The sequence below is a fragment of the Anarhichas minor genome, unplaced genomic scaffold (assembly GCF_050575085.1).
Source record: "Anarhichas minor isolate MPS153535 unplaced genomic scaffold, ASM5057508v1 ptg000018l, whole genome shotgun sequence".
In the NCBI taxonomy this organism is placed as follows: Eukaryota; Metazoa; Chordata; class Actinopteri; order Perciformes; family Anarhichadidae; genus Anarhichas; species Anarhichas minor.
In genome coordinates, this window is record NW_027466464.1 from 6,232,179 (window position 1) to 6,252,027 (window position 19,849).

At 43.3% G+C, this 19,849-nt stretch overlaps 1 protein-coding gene across 1 annotated transcript; it reads left to right on the forward strand.

Moving 5' to 3' along the window:
• The first annotated feature begins 16,730 nt into the window (after positions 1 to 16,730).
• slitrk5 (SLIT and NTRK like family member 5) lies at positions 16,731 to 19,370 on the forward strand. Its single transcript, XM_076094951.1, has one exon. The coding sequence runs from the start codon at positions 16,746 to 16,748 to the stop codon at positions 19,368 to 19,370; it is 2,625 nt and encodes an 874-aa protein (XP_075951066.1). The 5' UTR covers positions 16,731 to 16,745.
• Positions 19,371 to 19,849: the final 479 nt, after the last annotated feature.

A 19,849-nucleotide genomic window follows, 5' to 3' on the forward strand; every position in this document is an offset into this window, starting at 1 on the left:
CCGCCTGGCAGAGGCAAATTTAGCACCAGCCCTCCTCGGCTTTCCTAAATGGCACAAGATCTCCGAAATGCTCTTAACCCTTCCATGGCCGCGGCGGTGCTGGTGACACGCTCAACCTCCTCATTTTGTTGAGAATCTGTCAGGGGTTCTTTAACTTTCTCCACTCTCTTATCCAGCGTTGCAGGGTATTTCCGAACTGGCTCATGGTGCAGAAACAAAAGAAAGATTGCCCTACTGCCCAGTGGGCCATGCTGGCTCAAAGAAGGCTTACTTGACTCTTTTCTTATGCATGTGCTTCGGGGATGCTCGTGCTGAGTATGCAGCTAAAGCATGGGCCATTGTCTAGCTTATGTTATCAAAGCTTTAGAACATGTTCAACCCCTTATACTTGACTGGGGCTGCATCGATTTACAGTATGCTTTCCTAAAGAATGCCATATTTGACAAGAGAACGCTTCATCTAACTTGCATCTATGATGCTGACTCGCCGCTGTAGGTGATCGGTGTTCCTTGCCACGGACCAGAAGTTAACAGAAATTGCCACGTTTTGATAAGAAAAAAAAATGTCACGCTAACTTCTGAGGTGTCGTCTTTGTTCTCAATAGCTGAATTATGGTACTTCTGAGCAGTTGCTCTATTGTGCCAGAATTCAGCCTCTGAGGAAGACACTTCCTCCTGTGTTGGTTTTCTGAGGCACACAAAGTATCTCTGCAGAATGATGACACCTCGGAGGTTGAAATGACATTCATATCAAATCTAGCAATTACTGTGGGGCTTGGGGGTTATTCATGTATATATCAGAGAAGTACCAAAAAAGAATAGAATGTCTTCTCGATACATTTACTCTTGTTATGCAACTGTTGCACTGGCTATCTGAGAAGGGAACTTAATTTAAAGCAGCTTTACAAGTTGTGTGAAGTGTCATTGCATGTCTTTGGTTAATTTAATACGATTGCTACCCAGTATTAAGGTCATCTAGTGTGTACACATTGTTTATGACCGCCATTTCCCTCAAAGCAGCATCATCGTGCTGCTTTTTTTGCGTCTTTTTGGAGAAGGCTTTTTGTCACTTAGGCCACACTTTCCAATAAATCAAAAGTGCTTTTGATTATCTTGCATTGGTCCAATGATTCTCCATCTGGTCTTTGTGGGAAAATTAAAAGTCACATTAGACCTCCTTAACTGTCAAGTATCTCTTGGTCTTTACTGATGAAACGCTGCCAAAGTGAGCCTCTGAAAAGCTGTGAGTGCTTTCAATGGTATATAAAACGTGCACTGTAGCATTTTCAACACATTTCTTATTGGATGATTATGCAATGCAATCAAGAATACAGCTGGGATCTAGTCTCATCTGAAGTCTTGTTGACATGCATTATCTTTCCTTTTGGGAACAAGCAAATAAAGCTAATGAATAGAATCTGCCTTGAACACAGTCTGCCCAAAAGTCTAAAGGCATCAAGGCAAAGACGGTTGATTTGTCAATCCATGTAACGTTTATAAGAAACTAAAGTACCTTAATGACCAATCTCATACTTGCAACCTTTTGAATAGTGAGAAGACGGTCAATTTTCTATGAGCTAGCACAGACCAGATGAGACCGATTATCTACAGTATGCGCTGGCCACCAATTTGGAAAGGTTCTCCTGGAAGTAACTTCAACCAATCAGTGAATGATGTCTTGTCGTCTCATAAAAATATATTCTCGCAATTTATATGTCAGAAGATTGGCTGCTCCTGCAATTTCGGGGCCCCTGTGGTACAAAGAAATTCCAATTTTGGGGGAATTATGCAGTTTCATTGACTTTAATATTAGTGAATATGGCACATTTGGCCCTCGAGTCCTGGAAATGATAGACGAGGTGCTGAGCGGGACAGTGAAGGTAGAATGATATGAGACAGTATCACAAGGATATTCAATCCATTTTTTTAGAATGAAGGGTGATGGGGTTCAAGCAAAAGAGAAGAAGATTGAGATGGAGTGTGTAAGAAAACGAGAGATGGAAAGAAGGCTTAGGGCTCGGCGAGGGCAATGGAAAGATAAAGAATTAGGTAAGGTACATTTGAATGAAATAGAGCTTTAGTATTCACACCATAACGGGTACAATATGCAGTAGTTCAAGCTCTCAAATATAAGCTGGTACTCCAATAATGGCCTAGGAGATATTTTTATTTTAGGAATTTCATAATTTGAAACGTCTGTGGAGGAAGTGTTGAGTGTCACTGACGGTATAGCTAAACAGCAATGGAAGAAAGTCCTTTATTTGTTGTGCACTCCACTCTACCGCTTACCTACGCGGCCTTTATCGCTCTGACTTCCTCCTATTCTCTCAAATGCTTTCACTCCATGGCTTTGTGATGCAACACCTCAGTCAGCTCAATGGAAAAAAAGAACTCGGAGTGAGTCAGACATGTGCGCAGACTGTGAACCAGACCCTGGAGAGTGTTGCGAAATAAATGTGCAAGATAAAACACCGAATTGAAATTTTACAATAACCGAGGGTCAAGCAGGGCAGGCTTTGTTGGCAGAAAAAAAAAAACTGAATTTAAAAAATAACTTTTCTTTCATTTTGTCTCTCTCATCCTCAGCAGATACAACTGGATGGAAACGATCAGCAGCTCTTCGAACAAAACATAAAGCCACACAGTTTCTATTCATGACGTGAATTTAATAACCTTATGTATTCATTTATTTTTGCACCATTTAAGCTTTTGAAGTTGTACCATGAATGCTGGTGGCCTTGAGATGCCATTGCCGGTAACATTGTGTTAATATCGTTTGGCTAGACAAGCGCACTCCATGGAGGGGCTCTTTCTCTGTCGCTTTTCTCAAAGAGAGATTTTTTTTATTAGCCTCCTGCCTTTGAATCCTCCACCAAGGCCTTGAATGCCAAAGGAACACTTTTAATTCATCAGCGGGTGGGGGGGGGGGGGCACTGAAGGCTGTTCTGGATCATTGGACAGACAGCGAGTGTAGTCTGAAAGACAGCAAGAGAGAGAGAGAGAGAGAGAGAGAGCGGAGTGACTGGGTAATTTAAAAAGTCTCCCTCATAGAATGAATAAAGGACTTTGCAAACAGTAGAGAGTAGAAAGACCTCCACCATTTAATTATCAAGTAATTGTAAAGTCCATAACAACAGAGACCTGAAAGCGGGAGACAAGGGAAGAGGGACGGCTCCATGAAAATGTAATTAGCTGAATATCATTTCCCCTCACACACTCACAGCCAGAATTTAAGGGGACTAAGAAAGAAGAACAGAGAAGTTCCTTTTTAAGATAAAACTAAACGCGGTGTCACCGTTTAGATCTTGGGTGACTTGGATCAATATGTAATTACCACTGGGAGGAAGAAACACCTTCTCCCCCCATCATTTCACTCTCTCTTTAACCCCTCTTTATTACCAGGGAGAGAAACAAAACGGCAGTGATCGAGACTGACAGTGGGTCCAAAACGGGCAACGGATGCATTTCCTTTTTTTTTTTCTCAATTTCAAAAAAGAGATATGGCTAAGTGGTACTTTCTCCTACCTGTGGTAACTGTTGTGGACAACAGCGGTGGCCTGCAGGGAAGGTTGGAAAATGTATCTTTTGAATGGGGGGGGGGGATCACTAATCACAGCTCACACCACTGGAACAGATAGAGGTGGAGGTGGGGGAGCATGCCCTCTCAGCCTCAGTAACAACAGCCCATCAGTCGTCCTCTGACTGCTACCAACCGCTCCCATTCAAGGAAAAGGACTTTTACTACTGCAGGGGGGGTAGAGTTACTGCCAGTGTGTTAACAACACACTAACTATATTACTTGTTGCTGTTACCACGCAATCCAAAATGGTTTAGAGGACAGAGCTTTAAGAAGAATATTAAGCAGGCAATTTACACTTCCCCCGCACAAAACATAGAGTAGCATATATATATAACCGGTGATAAGGGGCTAGAAAAAGTTTGGCACGCTCCTGAGTTTATTTAGTCATTCTTGGTTTCTGGTTTTATTTCAGGACCCTCTATTCTCGTTTCAGAGTCTCTACCTCCTGATGTGTTTCCAGGCTGCTTGATTGCTTGCCTCACCCCGATTTGTTTCACCCGTGCCTCGTTATCCTCCGCTTCACCTGGTATTTAGTCTGTGCTCTCCGAACCTTTGTGAGAGTAAAGACTGCGTTTAATTGGAACGGTCCTGGTTTTGAGTCGTGCTCTTGAGTCTTTCCTCCGTGGTGGATTTTTGAACGTGTCATACATGTCAATTTACAAGTTAGATTACATAAATTTCGGTCAACTACCCCCTTTGACGTTCTACTTACATATGCTACATCTGTTCAAAGGTTACATTAATTAAGTCATATTACATTGGTGTCATAATCTTCACAGACACAGTATATATTCTCATCTTGAGTCAGCTGATGTTACCATGAGGCTAGCCAACTTGCTAGCTACATCAAGAGTCAGCCAGGTTTGCCTCCTCCTTATTTCTGTGGTAACGTTAAAGATATTTGTAAAAGGACAGATTTGTTGGTTGCTGAATTATTGATCAAGGCTAACTTCCCTTTTTATCTATCTATCACTGTAAGGCTACATGCCACCCCGAAATAACTTAATGTTATTTAATTGGATATACAGGAAAATCTAACATCTTTACGGGAAAAGTTACTGTCTCATGAACCAAATCTTCTCATGCTAAGATTAGTTTAGAGGAATAACAACAGCAGGGCCAAACCCAAAGACTTTACATCAGCTCCCTTTGGTTTCCAGTCTGTTGCATGCTGGCCTACCAAAGCTCCCAGAATCCAACCGGCGGCTACTACAAACCCCCAGCGACTCCGACCATACTCTCCCCTTTAGAAGTGCAATTTGCATGATCTCTTTTGCTGCCAACTAGCGATCCAGGGGTCATTGTATTTTTCTGCCTCTTTGTCAGAACACACATTGTGTGCGACAGCAAATAGTCGAAGCAGCTACTGGCTTTGGAACGCCATGACAGCCCCGTCCTCCACCTAGCTTCCAGAATAAACAGCTGCTCTGGACTGATTGTGTCCCGTCAACGGGGACTGAAAGCTACATAGTTCGTCTATAGTGTGTCCAAGATGTCGCTCTCCCCAATGGACGTATGCTGTGCATTCACTAAGTCCAGTTACTGCTGCTCTCTCTGAGGGAGTGCAGGCATAGCGAGGGAGCACAAAGAGAGACGCTTAATAATGTAATAATGGATTCTGGGAGATCCCAAAATAATAAGAAGGAAGACACTTTTGAATTCATCAAATTTGGCCAGAGAGGGAGGACGTTCTTTGATGAATCTGTGAACCATGAGAAAAACACATTACCAACAGAGTTTTTTATTAAGAGGCACCTTTTTATTTCAGTCTTTCAATTAATATTTCTACTCGGCTACATTTCAGAGTAATATTGTAGTTTTTCCATTTATCTTACACCTTTAGTTATTGGTTACTTTGATTTGACAAAGAACAAAGAATGATCATCTCGTACATTATTAAAGATTAAAGTCCCTGCACACCCACACAGGTGTTTGAGCTTTTTGTGGTCGATTTAAAGCTGCTCAGTCTGGCCAGGGAGCTTTACACCTCTCGCCCTTATTTCCTGATGCCTCTCCATTGTCTGTAATAAGGGCTTACTGTTCCCAAAAACCTACTTAAAAATAATCCACTTATGTAATATATTTATTACAGAGACCCGGTGACGTATTTTAAAGAGTACTTTTGATTCATTTTGTACATTTTGCTGATAATATTAATGTACTTTTACTTCAGTAAGAGTAGCAATAACTGTAAAAATACTTATACTGCATTCAAAATGAATTTTAAGTAAAGGATCTTAGCACTTCTTCCAACAACGGTCAAGGTCTTCCACACCAAACTGGGAACACCACTTCTTCACAGGCTTTCGCCACACGGTGGGAAGAATAGTACTGAATAAATAAATGATAATGGTGCAGAGTTACTGTGTACCTGGGTGAATTTAAATATTCCACCCAACCAAGAAAGAACAAAAGCTTCCTTTTGTGTCCAATTGCGTCGAGTAACGTTCCTGCAGTCTCGGTGCTATAAATAATGCAGCATTGTTTGGAAGCATCTAAGGGGTCTCCCCCCCCCCCCCCCCCCCAAAAAAAAATGCTCAACATGAACTGCAATCCCGCCTTAGATCTTTTCCTGAATGATTGAAATCGATGCTGACTTATGAGGCACATTACCCCGTTCTTCTTATGACGAGTGACTCTTGACGAGTGAGATTGTGGAGGGAAGAGTGATGTATGCTGATGGTGACCTCACAACCACTTGGAAACAACACGAGCATGACTCACGAGGTTTCTTCGCAGCTGATGTTACCATTAACCGCACTGGACTAAATACATGTCATTGTTTGCTGAAGAATATATGGGGGGGGGGAGGGAAACAGTTATATATTTTCACAAAGCTGTATTAATTATTCATCACATCTGTCAAACAAAAACTGTCTGTTGCTGCAGAACGGAGAATTCTTATTAGGATGATTTTTTTTTATCATTTTCTTTCCTTTTAAATTTTTTGGCCGGCTGTTTATTTTCGGTGAGAGAAAAACAAATATGCTAAGGCTGTTGTGATTTCTTGTTTATGCATTTAATCAACGTAAATGGAAAGATTCAGGGAGAGGTGCCTTGATATTTATATTCTGTACCAGTATTTCCAGTTCAAGCTGAAAGAATGCTGATTCCAAGTGCTGCGAATCCATTGCTTGAACTATTCACGCTACATGTTACACTGTTCATTGATCGTCTATACATAAATGCAGCAATTTATCATTTACAAGCTCTATTTTAAAAAAAAAACAGACAATTAATTCACTCATTTGTGTCAAACACTGATTACCTTTTTTATAATATTTAATTTAAGAAAAATCGTTTTTGGTTTAAAGCAGTGGTTCTCAAGCTAGTGGGGTCCACATGACCCCGGGGGTCGTCTGATTCACAAAGGTGCAATAACCAAACACGAGTGCTCTAATGCCAGCATACAAGCACACATACAGGGATTCATTCAGCCAATTCTGACAGGGAAGTAGAGCAAAGCAGGTGAAGCAAAGTTGAGCAAACATGAGGAGGCATATCTTCCTCTTACTGTCAATAGAGCAGGAGAGACTGTGGCCTTCTGTGTGGGCATTCTGGGCAAAGAAACATGCATGAAAAATATGAAGTTTGTCTTCTATATATAGTTCTGCCAGTGAAATTCAACTGAGATTATGCTATTAGTGTCTCAATTTCTCTTATTTTTTTTGTTTAGTGTGCAAAATAGTGGTCTTTGTGTTTTTTCATTAGCTTTGAAGGGATTACAAGTCAGAAGTACAAGGCCAAAGTATTATAAACGTGTAATTTAAGCATGTTTCAAGCACATGTATTAATGTAATGCTGTATTTGTGTAATCTTGTCACTACAGCACTGACTGTGTGAAATCTATTTTTCTAGGCCATGGGAGTCTCCGGCTTGTTTGGGCTCTCCATCTAGGCCATCAGGGAGTCCACCAGGGCCTAGACAAAATCCTGATTCCAGATACACAGACCGAAACACACACACACACACTCACAAGCTTGGTTCCAGTACGAAAGCAAGTTGCTCTCTCAGAGCACCTAGGGGACAGCTTTAGCCACCAGCCGCCAGTCCCCAAATCCACTGACTGATCCAGTGCCCAGACTGTCGGGCCCTTCCCAGCCACCGCACAATCTTTCAACCTTCACTTGCTGCTGCGAAGCCTCCAGTACGCCTCACTGTGTCTGTAAAACCGGCACAAGGACGAATTAAAAACGAGGATAGCGCAGACAGAAGCTTTAATATGGCTCGAGAGATCTAACCCGAAGGTAGAACAAGTGACAAAGGCGGCATTTGATGCAACATCAAGCAGCTTGATCATCAAAGCGTGAAGGAACCGGGTTTTGGCGCCTGAAGCTTCTTCGGTTTCGAAAGCAAAAAGACGTGCTTTTGTTGTCAAAGTCGCGCGCCAGTCGAGCATCTAAACAATGCTAATTGCAGGGGAAATATTGTTTTTGAGTTTGTGTCAGAAGGTTGGAGCCAACACTTCCCTTTCTGCTGTCTCCCTGTTAGAGGGAACTATCTAGAGTGCTGACACGTTGAGGCAGAGAGCACTCCGAAACCAAAAGCCGTCTCTGTCATTTTCGGCTGACTTCTGATTTGAGACTTATAAAAGAAATCGACTAGCTGAATTGATCTGTACATGCTGATATTCTCATTCCAATTTTTTTGAATATACTGTAATTATCTTGATTATTTAAATAGAGGGCAAATGGTTCCTCCAGTGACATGCAAATCCATTATTGCCAGCCTAATTGGCTTGGCAAGCCTCGCCCCCTCTTCCCCTTGCTTGTTCGCTCAAAGATTAGAATCCAGCAGCAGATTTTTAATTTGAAATGGAAGAAAGTGCAGTCAAAATGATTAGCTAGAGCTGAAAAAAAAAAAGGAAAAGTAAAGTCTTATTTAAGCATTGCATGGCACACAATGTGCATCAATGAACTTTGCCCGTGATGCACAGAAGCAGCATGACAAAGTGTATATAATGCTGTAAAAAGCATTAGAATTCCTTTTCAACTCACGTCCCTGCTTTTTATTTCTCACTCAGTCACATGCATGTGGTTCTGTGTAAAAAAAAAAAAAGAAAAAAACTCGTACAAACAAGGTGTACTTGCAGAGAAAAGTCCCAGTCAGTGCTTGTTTAGATAAATGGGTGTAAAAAAAAAAAGAGGCTGCCAGCTTGCATAGATCCACATGTGACCTCACATCCACCTCTTGCACCTGTTGTTGTTTTCTACCCTGAAGGGCTTCCTTGAAGTGGCAGTGCTCCTTTTAGATTTCGTGGAAGCTCTTCAGAGTAGAATGCACAGAGCAGAGCTTTGCACTTGTGACTTGATTGGGAGAATTCTCACTGATCTAACCGTGTGCGTTTTGTTTTTCTGGCACATTCATTGACATGGTTTGGAGAGAATACACCGTTAAGCCTTCCTTAAACCATTTGACTTTACTCTCTTTGGGTTTTACTTATTTATTGATATAGTAACTTTGGTAAATTTGTTCTACAGCTACCTTGTCCTGGATAATCCTATTCTCCCTGCTTAAAGGAATAGTTCAACATTCTGACAAATGGGTTTATTAGCTTTATACTTAAATAGCAATATTGATATCGCTCTCATATCTGCACGCTAAATATACAGCTAGAACCAGCAGCAGATTAGCTTAGCTTAACATAAAGACTGGAGGCAGTGGGGAAAAAATAGCCTGGCTCTGTCCAATGCATAAAAACTCTGCTGACTAGCACCTGTTTAGCTAACTAATTAGAATTTGTTTGGTTTTCTTTGTATGCATGGATTACTTGGGTTGTTACCGACATCTGGTGAACATTTCATGTCAATAGCACCTTTTAGAAATATATTTACTGAGAAAAATGGTGACGTGTTCAACACTTTATTTTACCCGCTGTATGTATAAAAAAAGAAAACCACAGCCCTTTTGACATTTATGTACATTTATGATTTGGACCTCCGATCGAGCCGCAATCTGTAAAATATGCTCTGCCCACGGTATAGTTGCATTGCCTCTTTGCATGCCTGGCTTTAAAGAGATCATTCTCACTGCACGGCAGGATACCTTTGCTCTGCTGTTATCAAAAATATAGTCCATATTCAAAATTATTTACTTGGTGGTACTTTGCCTCTCGCCTTTTTGTAATTGCAACAACTTACAAAAGACTCGGTCCAAGGTAGTTCTCTATAGGGAGCTAATAAGTCAATCCCATCATCCTCCTGATACAGCGAGGATGCACTTAGCGCATTGTCAGCAGCTCGAATCATTAAAGCCCCTGGTTAAGTTTGCATGTTACAGGTTCAACATTTCTAAATTACCCCGCTCGCACAGGCCCAAGCCCAGCCGTGGTGAAAAACAAAAGGGAAGGACTCCCTCTGCAACTCCTCGTCGTGCTTTGACCATCAATCACGGCTGTCAGAGCAGCTGTGTGCTCTCGCTCTTTGGTGGGAACTCACACCGGAGCTCTACATCATCCGGAGCTGTGATGAATGCACAGGCTTTAGCTCTGGTGCTTTTTGATTAGAGGCCTTTCGACAGGTAGCATCATGGAAGAAGCTAACGATGTGGATATAAAGTGTCATGATGGGGTTGACGCAAAAAAGTCATACAAAGACTTGGATTTTTTTTGGTCTTATTTTATATTATAAACTATATAATATTATCTTGTAATAGCATCACACCAAACGCAGTCCCAAAGGCGTAAAGTGTGTATTGGCCCTTTCTCCATTTCCTATCCCCTTACTTCTGGCATCCGTGCTCTGACCACAACCATCTTCCAACCTGGCCTTCGTTTTGATCTCAACTAGAGACCTCTATAGTTTTGTTACGACAAATTGGACCATAGGCTACAACTACACACCTATAAGTTTCGTGTCTGCATCTCGCACAGTAGTGACGCTATCGCGTTGACAAAAGACACCTGGCAAAGTACTCCAAACTGCCTCTGTGATAGTTCTGCTACAGCAGGCGTCTCAAGCAACACATGTTTCCACGATGACACACACAGATTCACACGGTAACAACAATACTAGTGATGCTGTCAAGGCAGGTAAAGATCACTCTGTTTCAGACAGGTTTTATAAACATTGCAAATATTCCAGATTGAGTAGCAGAGCTGTACCGATGTTGTAAAAGTTCGACAGATTAGGTTTATAAATAACATCTTACTCTGTCGAGATGTGATAAATGTTGGTGACTTCCTGTTGAGGCTCTAATAGCCCTTTCCACTCAATGTGTAACCATCCACGACCACATCTTTTTTTCTTTTCCGTTTACAACAGCTTCTCATGGTTCTGCTCTTTACAGCCTTGGTGAATGAAAGTGCTGAATTTCACCTTTTAATTATCTCAAATTTTCTGCTGCGGTGAATGTAGAGTATCAGCATGAAGCTTGTTATCCATTCTGATAATGTTCAAGGACTGTCTGTAAGATCAGTCACGATTATTTACAAGGAGGCAGAGAGGCATTCTAAGTCACAGGTTATTCATATTTCTTTGGATATGTTAAATAGAGTTCCCACAATGAAATACATGCTGTGTATTGCTTTCATGAGAGTTGCATTAAATGTGGCACTGCAAAGAGCGAATCCATTTAGTGGCATGATTGGTGGAGTGACACCCGCACATAGGAATAGAATGCTTTCACTTTCCCAAAGCATCCGTTCTTGGTTGTCTCATTAGCCTTCATTCCATTAAAGGGCCAAATGGTGCATCCAGGGTTTAGTCATTGTTGATGTAAAGCAATTTCTCACAGAGAAACATTCCGTAATCGGCCACTGCATCTTGTTATCAATGGAAACGACGTGCCAGTTGGATTGTCAAAGTAAAATGGTTTTCTAATTCCGCATTATCATTATTTTAGAATAGATCCTGGACCTTCCTGGGTTCCGACGGAAATTGCTAGCAGCACCAATTGGCTTCTTGACACACGAGCCAGATGAGATCTCACAAGTTCTGCATGATGATTTAGAAACAGGTAAAACAGTTGAGGCCTTTAGATTATAGCTTTTCTATCATCATGAATAGGCAGTGTATCGTTCCAGAAAGCCACTATACCGATCGTTGAAAATCAGATTCCAGGTCTGATGGGATTAAGAGGTTGTTTTTTTGTTTAAGCTGACCTTACATGGATAAAGGTTGAGTAAAAGAAATCACGCTTACACACTAAGCCCCAATTCATTTATCAAGCAGAATTGTAACATTCAATTAAGTCTCTGGAAGATTTGTTCACAAACACAGCATTGTCAAACAAATTGCGAAGCCAACCAATGGTGCGGCGCTGCATTGTATGTCCCCACTGAGATGTTTTCTTTTAGACACATTTAATTATTCCCCCTGCCCACTGCTTTTGGCTCCCAGCCTGTCTTCCACAATCATTTTTCTTTAATATCTCCGACAACGCAACTCCTATGAACTGATTCCACAAAGCATATTAATATTGAATTGTGCATGTGCTCACAAGAAGCCCATGTTCATAGTTCACTTCCGTGCTTTGAATAGCGTTCAAACACCTTTTTTATTTCTCAGTGTCAAGACATGGAGTTTATTTCTTGACTCCTGAGAAGCATATTTTGTGAAGATGGAGCTCTCTCTCACTGCAGTACCTGGACTAAACCTTTGTTCACATTCATAATGCTTGTCTGGCACACCAGTGGTTGCTGTGCCAACAGTAACGAACCATTGCCAATGTGCCGGCAAACTGGTGCCAAATTAAACATAAAATAAAGCTCAAATATGTTAAAAATGGAACAGATATCAACTACTTGACCCTAACGTAGCATCCCTTCATAGCTATTATGCTAATAGTGAAATCCTTCTCAACATGGTTAAAAGAAATGCATCAAGACAGGTTCATGCAACGATACATGTTACATGGCATGAACTTTCATTTGCATTTAATTACTTCATAATTTGTGCCAGACCTGATGATAATATGACATGTTAAATGCAGCTGATCTATGATAATAGCTTTCGTGTTTGGAGGAACCCATTAGCCTTTGCGAGGGAGAGATTCATGTTTGTGCGCACAGAAAAAAAGGAGCACATGAAAACATTCCCAGACACACACACCAGTGTACAGACACACTTTTATACAAGTTATAGCTATAAAACACGCCCTCATTACCCAGATGTTACTTTATCAAGGGTATGTACCTCTCCCATCAGCAGTACATAAAGTAATTTAAGGCAAAAAAAAACTGTATTTAGGACAGCTACTCTCCTCTCTTTGATGCCACGATGTCTCTCAGGGGAGCCATGCAGCCACATTCCCTTCCAGAGGGAGGGAGCACACACCCTGCATGCATTCCATGTCTGTATCCTCGCCGGAGTTCCGCGGATACCCATTTGTCCATCCCCACAGGATAGACCACTGTTAATACGATTACAGAGACTTTAAGATAATTCAAAGCATCTCTGCGCCAGAGTTGGGAGAGGCGGCATGGATGCCACATCCGCTTATTGACGCTCGGCGCATGCTAAAGAGAGCATAGGAGTTGACTTATTACCACACAATACTGACTAAGTGGGAAATCTCTTTGGACATGGCGGCCCCACCATATACGAGATTTAATTTGATTTTCTGTTCAGGCTTTAGTTAAGTGCTTCTAAAGTTTTCTTGTCCCACAGCAAGAGGGTAAGAGGGCAGCCGTGGCTTCCACTTGATTTGCTCTTTCAACAATAAGCCACGATTTGGTCGAATACAGAGCGCTTTCAGCAACATGGCAGCATTAGCGGGCGAGAGTATTTGGTGCACAACTGGATTAAGCCTAATCCTGCATGCAGTACATTCATTTCTTTCAATGCAGATCTCTTGTAAGTGTGTGTGTTTTTCTGGGACTATTGGCTTAATCCTTGTGTTTGGAAGCGTCCATAAAGAGATATGAGGTGCACGGATGAGTGCTTGCTTGACCTTATTTGTCTCCAACTTTTAATACCCACTCTGCTGAGTTAAAGGTTGAAGGTCGGCTTCGTGGGCGTTGTCTATAGCACTGTGAGCTGATGCGGTCAATTCAAACGAGGATGTTCCTTTTGTTCGGGCAGGTCGCGATGTCGAAGGGATTCAGATTGTTCGTCACCCCACATAGAGGGGGGGGGGACAGACAATGTGCTGCTAATAAGTACATGTATTCCAGCAGTTCTGCAATCATTGAAGGCTGTTCATGGAATGTCCTTCCAGACTGAATAATGAAGACGCATGATGAATCCAGGATGAGTGTCGGGCCATATACGGCTTCTCTCCGAGGAAATTAAAAGGCTGGTTGGGAAGAATTCAAAACCAAAGAAAAAAGCGGTGTCTTACCTCTCTAAGGAATGTGAATAAGATGCCCCAGCTTGGTAGAAAAAAGCTCTGAGTGACAAATCAAATGGCTGTTGCTGCTGAATTGAAATACACCGAATAACAAAGTGCAGCATGGAAACGCAAGCCTTGCCAAGCTGCCTTTTTCATCATCATTGTGCTGCCCTCTACGGGTCTTCTTCCAGCCTCCCTCTTCTCCATTCCAACCCCACCACTCCCCCCTCCACACACACACACACCCCACCTCCTCCACATTACCATACCCCCTTAAAGAGTATTGCACGCATTACATTGCTTTTCATTTCTGCGCCGTGACAGTCGTGAGATTGGGGGAGGGATTTATGCGTTTTTACGAGTGATTTCGCCCGCCATATACTACGGTAATTGTTTCATAATACGTCCGATCGCTGTAGGGGATGCGCTGGTTTGCACCGACCAAGATCAAGTTCCACTAGTTGAAACGTTGGTGGGAAGATAAAGCTCGTGTGTATATTTATCGGATATGTTATGAGCAATGCAGGGCTGGAGCAAAAAGAAAAGGGGGATCGGATTCCTGTATCCGAGTCTGGAGGAACATATCCGCTGATCTCCGGTCGATTTGAACAGTGTGGCAATTGAAATAAAAGAGACCTTGGACAGATCTATACATACACTTGTACAAGCCGCACCACTGGCAGCAGACAAGGGGATCCGTGCCTCTCTCCTCCGCTTCGCCAGTGCGCATGGATGAAAGGCACAGTTAAAATGCATGCGGCAAGTCTCGTCTGATGTGGGATTACCGAGTTTTCCTTCGCCCCCTTTTCTTTACCATGTTCGAACTTTGGTTTTGGCTGTTTTTCCGAGATGCTGCTGCTGCTGCTAATTTCTGTCGTTGCTGGAAGAATACAGGCGCCCGTTTTGCCGCGCGGGCAGTCACGTTATTGGCCTGAATGAGACTGTATATGTGCTCTTCGATGCCTGCTTTATGGAGCTAAACACCGAGGAGACTTGACTTTAAGTAATTATTTTTGATATTTTTTTTGACACCCGACGGAAGTGCGGGCGGTGAAATCACCCATACCCATGTTTTCACTGAGGTTGGAGCAAAAAGACGGGGCACAGTCGTGATTTTCGGGATGCTTTGCCGTTTACCGGGATCAGCACGGTAAGAGGACAATGTTTTTTTCTGTCTATCTCTCTCTCTTTCTACTGCCCGTCTGCGCTGAGGCGTTATGTGCTTTAACATTATGTCGGGCGGGGTGTGGGGGGGATCTGTCCGTGGTGCTGAAATCTAGTTCCAAACCCCCGTTGCATTGCCGAAGTTGATCCCGTTTTTTTTAAAGATGCCGTTAAGCAAGCTGTCTGCGGCTGCTATTGCAATAAAAAACCTGCAGTTTTTTTTATGCTCACATATATATCATCACAGTTGTATTCGTTCCGAACAACAGCACTGCCTCGGCACGGGCATACCCGGCGGCGATAGACGCACAGGCTTCCAAGTTATCTATTTTATATCCAGAGGCGATGGGTATTTCTTCGCTTTATGGCAATAGGCTACTCAGGTGTGAGACGGAATGACATGAAAGCGGGCGCCCCCAATCGTATGTAACAGTCGTGTGTGTTCTCGTGTGTTAAAACGCGCATATTTAGGGAGACTTACTGGGTCGATGTGTAGGCTTTTGTGTTCTTTTAAGGAGCGCACACAGACAGAACGTGTGCGTGTGCACGCGCACTCACGCGTCTATGGCGGAGAGAAAGGGAGAGAGAGAGAGAGGGACTATCTGTAACCTTCTATATAGCAGATGCCATACAGAATACTTGATTATAGAATTATTTACTCCCCGTCAAAATGCAATTTCGATCAGAGATCCGCCACGAGATCAACAGCACTTGCTGATTTGCCTTTGATCAACTCCTCGTTTCTTTTTTTTTCTTTTTTCTCGCCCGTGGGCACAAGAAAGGCTGCGACTGTCGCCTTGTAGGCTGATTTTCACATTTTCTATCGCAGGCCGGATTTTAAGATGATCACGGAGTGCTTCTCTCACACGATTCCTTTATGAGAGCCTGCATTTGGCATCATCTTTTTACCCGGGATCGGTTTAATCATAGCAGGCGAATACATTCCCCGTTCTTATGTTGTTTGGACGGAGGTGGAGAGAAGGGATCCGACAGTTTCCCCACCTTTACCAAGTCGTCGGGTATGTGGGGTAAGTGAGAAATCTTAACGGTTACAGGAGTTGCATCTTTGGGATTTTAATGTTAGTTTATTTGAATGATTAAATCGGGAAAAAAACGCCACATCATCCATCGCACGAAGTGATGTGATACACATGCATATATATATATATATATATATATATATCATTTTTCTTTGTGAGAACAAATTCTCAAGAGATTGAATAAGTAAATGACCAGATCTATCAGTCTGCACGCGGTGGATGGCGAAGGTTTTTTTTTTTTCCCCTCCCAAGATAGATTGGAATTCAGGCGAGCTATCAAAAATGCGCAGTGGCCATCCACCGCGGGTAGTTGTGTCATCTGCTTGATTATATATTATCGTTTAAGTATGCATTTATTAAACATTCATCCAGCTCGCTTTTTCTCTGACGCCCTCAAAACCCCCCCCCCCAAAAAAAATAAAAAACAACGGTGCCGACACAACACATCTGCATAATGAACAAACATTAATGGGTCCACTTGTCTTTGCCTGTGTATTTGTTATGGATACTTGTTCACCAGGGTCTGCTCTGTCAGTAGTTCAGTACTATGATTGCATTTTGTCACATATGTTTTATTTTGTTTTCAATGCTCTATAAAACAGAACCCGTCCTTTTCTTTTCCTCCTTTTTAGATGACTCCTCATACTGGTATCGCACTTGAGTGAGCTGGGGCATCCTCTCCCAGGAAAAATGCATATCTGGATCCTCAAAATAATCCTGATTGCATCATCTCTGAGGCTGGTCGAGATGTATGACAATTATGGGGAGATCTGTCGGAACCTGTGTACGTGCGAGGAGAAGGAAGGGATCCTGACGGTGAGCTGCGAGAACCGGGGCATCATCAGACTGACGGAGATCAGCCCGGTCCATTTCTCCGTGTACCACCTCCTGCTGACAGGGAACCTCCTGAAGAAGCTGTCAGTCAATGATTTCATCAATTACACAGGAGTGACCATCCTGCACTTGGGGAACAATGATATCTCGGAGATAGAGTCAGGTGCCTTCAATGGACTCCAGGGATTAAAAAGGTTGCACCTGAATAACAACAAGATCGAGTTCATGAGGGACGACACCTTTGTCGGACTGGAGAGTTTGGAATACCTTCAGATTGATTATAATTACATCACCAATATAGAGCCCAATGCCTTGAGCAAACTACACCAACTGACAGTGATGATTTTAAACGACAACCTGCTCTCTGCTCTGCCCACGAATATCTTCCGGAATGTCCCCCTTACGCACTTGGACCTGAGGGGGAACCGGTTAAAAATGTTCCCCTACATCGGCCTCTTGGAGCACATGGACAAAGTCGTGGAATTACAACTGGAGGAGAACCCGTGGAATTGCTCCTGCGAGCTGATTGCTCTGAAGGCTTGGCTGGAGAGTATAGCCTACACCGCTCTGGTGGGGGAAGTGGTGTGCTCGACTCCATTCAGGCTCCACGGTAGGGACCTGGATGAGGTGTCCAAGCAGGAGCTCTGCCCAAGAAGACCCTTGGAAGACACTATCAGGCCTGCACCCCCTAGCAGCACCAATGGATATTACCACACCACACCTGCTGCTGTCACCGCCTCCGCCACCTCCTCGGCTGTTTTTAGGTCCTCCTCTAGGCCGACTAAGGGCACACGGCAATTTAACAGAACTAGGTTAAAGCCCACTTCCCGAATACCTGGCGGTAACCCTTACAATTATGGCCCCATCATTGCTTTTCAGACCAAATCTCCTGTGCCTTTGGACTGTCCAGCTGCCTGCACGTGCAACCTGCAGATATCCGAGATCGGGCTGAATGTCAACTGCCAAGAGAGAAAGATTGAAAGCATTTCTGATCTAAAACCCAAGCCATACAATCCTAAAAAAATGTATCTCACTGGAAATTACATCCCTGTGGTGCGGAGATCAGATTTCGTGGATGCTGTTGGATTGGATTTGCTTCACCTGGGAAACAACAGGATAAGTCTGATCCACGACCGGGCTTTTGGGGATTTAACCAACCTGCGTAGGCTGTATTTGAATGGTAATCTCATGGACAGGCTTACAGGAGAAATGTTTTTTGGTTTGCAGAACTTGCAGTATCTTTATTTAGAGTACAACAAAATCAAGGAGGTCGATGCGGGCACTTTCCGCTACCTCCCTAATCTCCAGCTGCTCTTCCTCAACAACAACCTTCTGAAAACTTTACCCGTGGGCATCTTTTCCAGCCTCTCCCTGTCTCGACTCAATCTTCGCAACAACCATTTCCAAAACCTGCCTGTGAGTGGTGTTTTAGATCAGCTGAAGCTGCTGTTGCAGATGGATCTGTTCGAAAACCCCTGGGACTGCTCCTGTGACATAGTGGGAATGAAGATATGGCTGGAGCAGCTGAGCGCAGGCACCGTGGTCAACGAGATTGTGTGCGAAACGCCACGGCGCCACACGGGAATGGACGTGCGCTCCATCCAGTCAGAGCAGCTCTGCCCAGACTACTCTGACGCTAACGTCTCTCCGACGCCCCCTACGGAAGAGCCCATGGACGACAGGATCGTGACCACGGGTGCGCCACAGAAGTTCAACACCCCCAGCAGCACCGTCCCCCTCTCTGTCCTCATCCTCAGCCTCCTGCTCGTCTTCATCATGTCTGTCTTCGTGGCCGCGGGGCTGTTTGTAGTCGTGATGAAAAAGCGTAAAAAGTCCCAGAGTGACCGCACTAGCACCAACAATTCGGACGTCAGCTCTTTTAACTTGCAGTACAGCCTCTACAGCAACCGTTCCGGCCCCAAAGTCAAGGCCCCAGCCGGCCACGTCTATGAGTATATCCCCCACCCCATGGGCCATATGTGCAAAAACCCCATTTACAGGTCACGAGAAGGCAACACAGTGGAGGATTACCGTGACCTCCATGAGCTCAAGGTCACGTACAGGAGTACCCCGGATGATGAGAGGGATAGCAGTACGATGAGGAGCCCTACGTACAGTGTTAGCACCATCGAGCCACGTGAGAACCCCTCCCCTATCCCGGATGCAGACCATTTCTTCAGAGGCATCCTCGATCACGATAAACAGCCCCCCCATCCGTCAATCCCGTCCATCCCAGCAGGCGCCAATTTAGAGTACAAGTACACAGGGCCTGTGTCGTACACGTACAACCCAAATTTTGATGTCAGACGTCAGTTCTTGCACCCGGAGAGGATAAGAGAAACAGTGCTCTATGGCACGGCACCCAGTACTGTTTATGTTGAGCCCAACAGAAATGAGTATTTGGAGCTAAAAGCTAAACTGCAGTCTGAGCCCGATTACCTCGAAGTTCTTGAGAAACAGACCACCTTCAGCCAGTTCTGAGCAACAGAATCATTAATGTAATGAAGCATTTTGTCTCTTGACCCTCCTTGAAACAGTGGCTCAGTTTATTGGGTGCCTTGGCACGACACACACAAGCAAAAGGAGTTGTAACGGGGTGTGCCGAACAATCTTATTCTTATTTCTGAAACATGACATTACAGGAATGGATACAGCTTTCTGAAACACGGATGAACAAAATTGCTCTACTTAACTGATGATGCAAAATCTATTTTTCTATGGTGAAGATCGAATAACACACAAAATGTAAGTGTACAGGTAAATCTTACCCAGCTTAATTTTCAGGATTATAACCATACATAAGGTATATTGTGAATCAGAAAAGAAATGTTTATAAAACCACACTCTTGGACAAAAACACTGTACAGCAGATCATCGAAACTGTGTAGGACTATTTTCTGCTGTAGTCTGTAAGTAAGTATTTATTGATATAATCTGCCATGTCTTTTCAAAACTTTTGA

Bases quoted from the DNA above. Each gene is read 5' to 3' on its own strand.
- slitrk5 (XM_076094951.1), top strand. From the start codon at position 16,746: ATGCATATCTGGATCCTCAAAATAATCCTGATTGCATCATCTCTGAGG.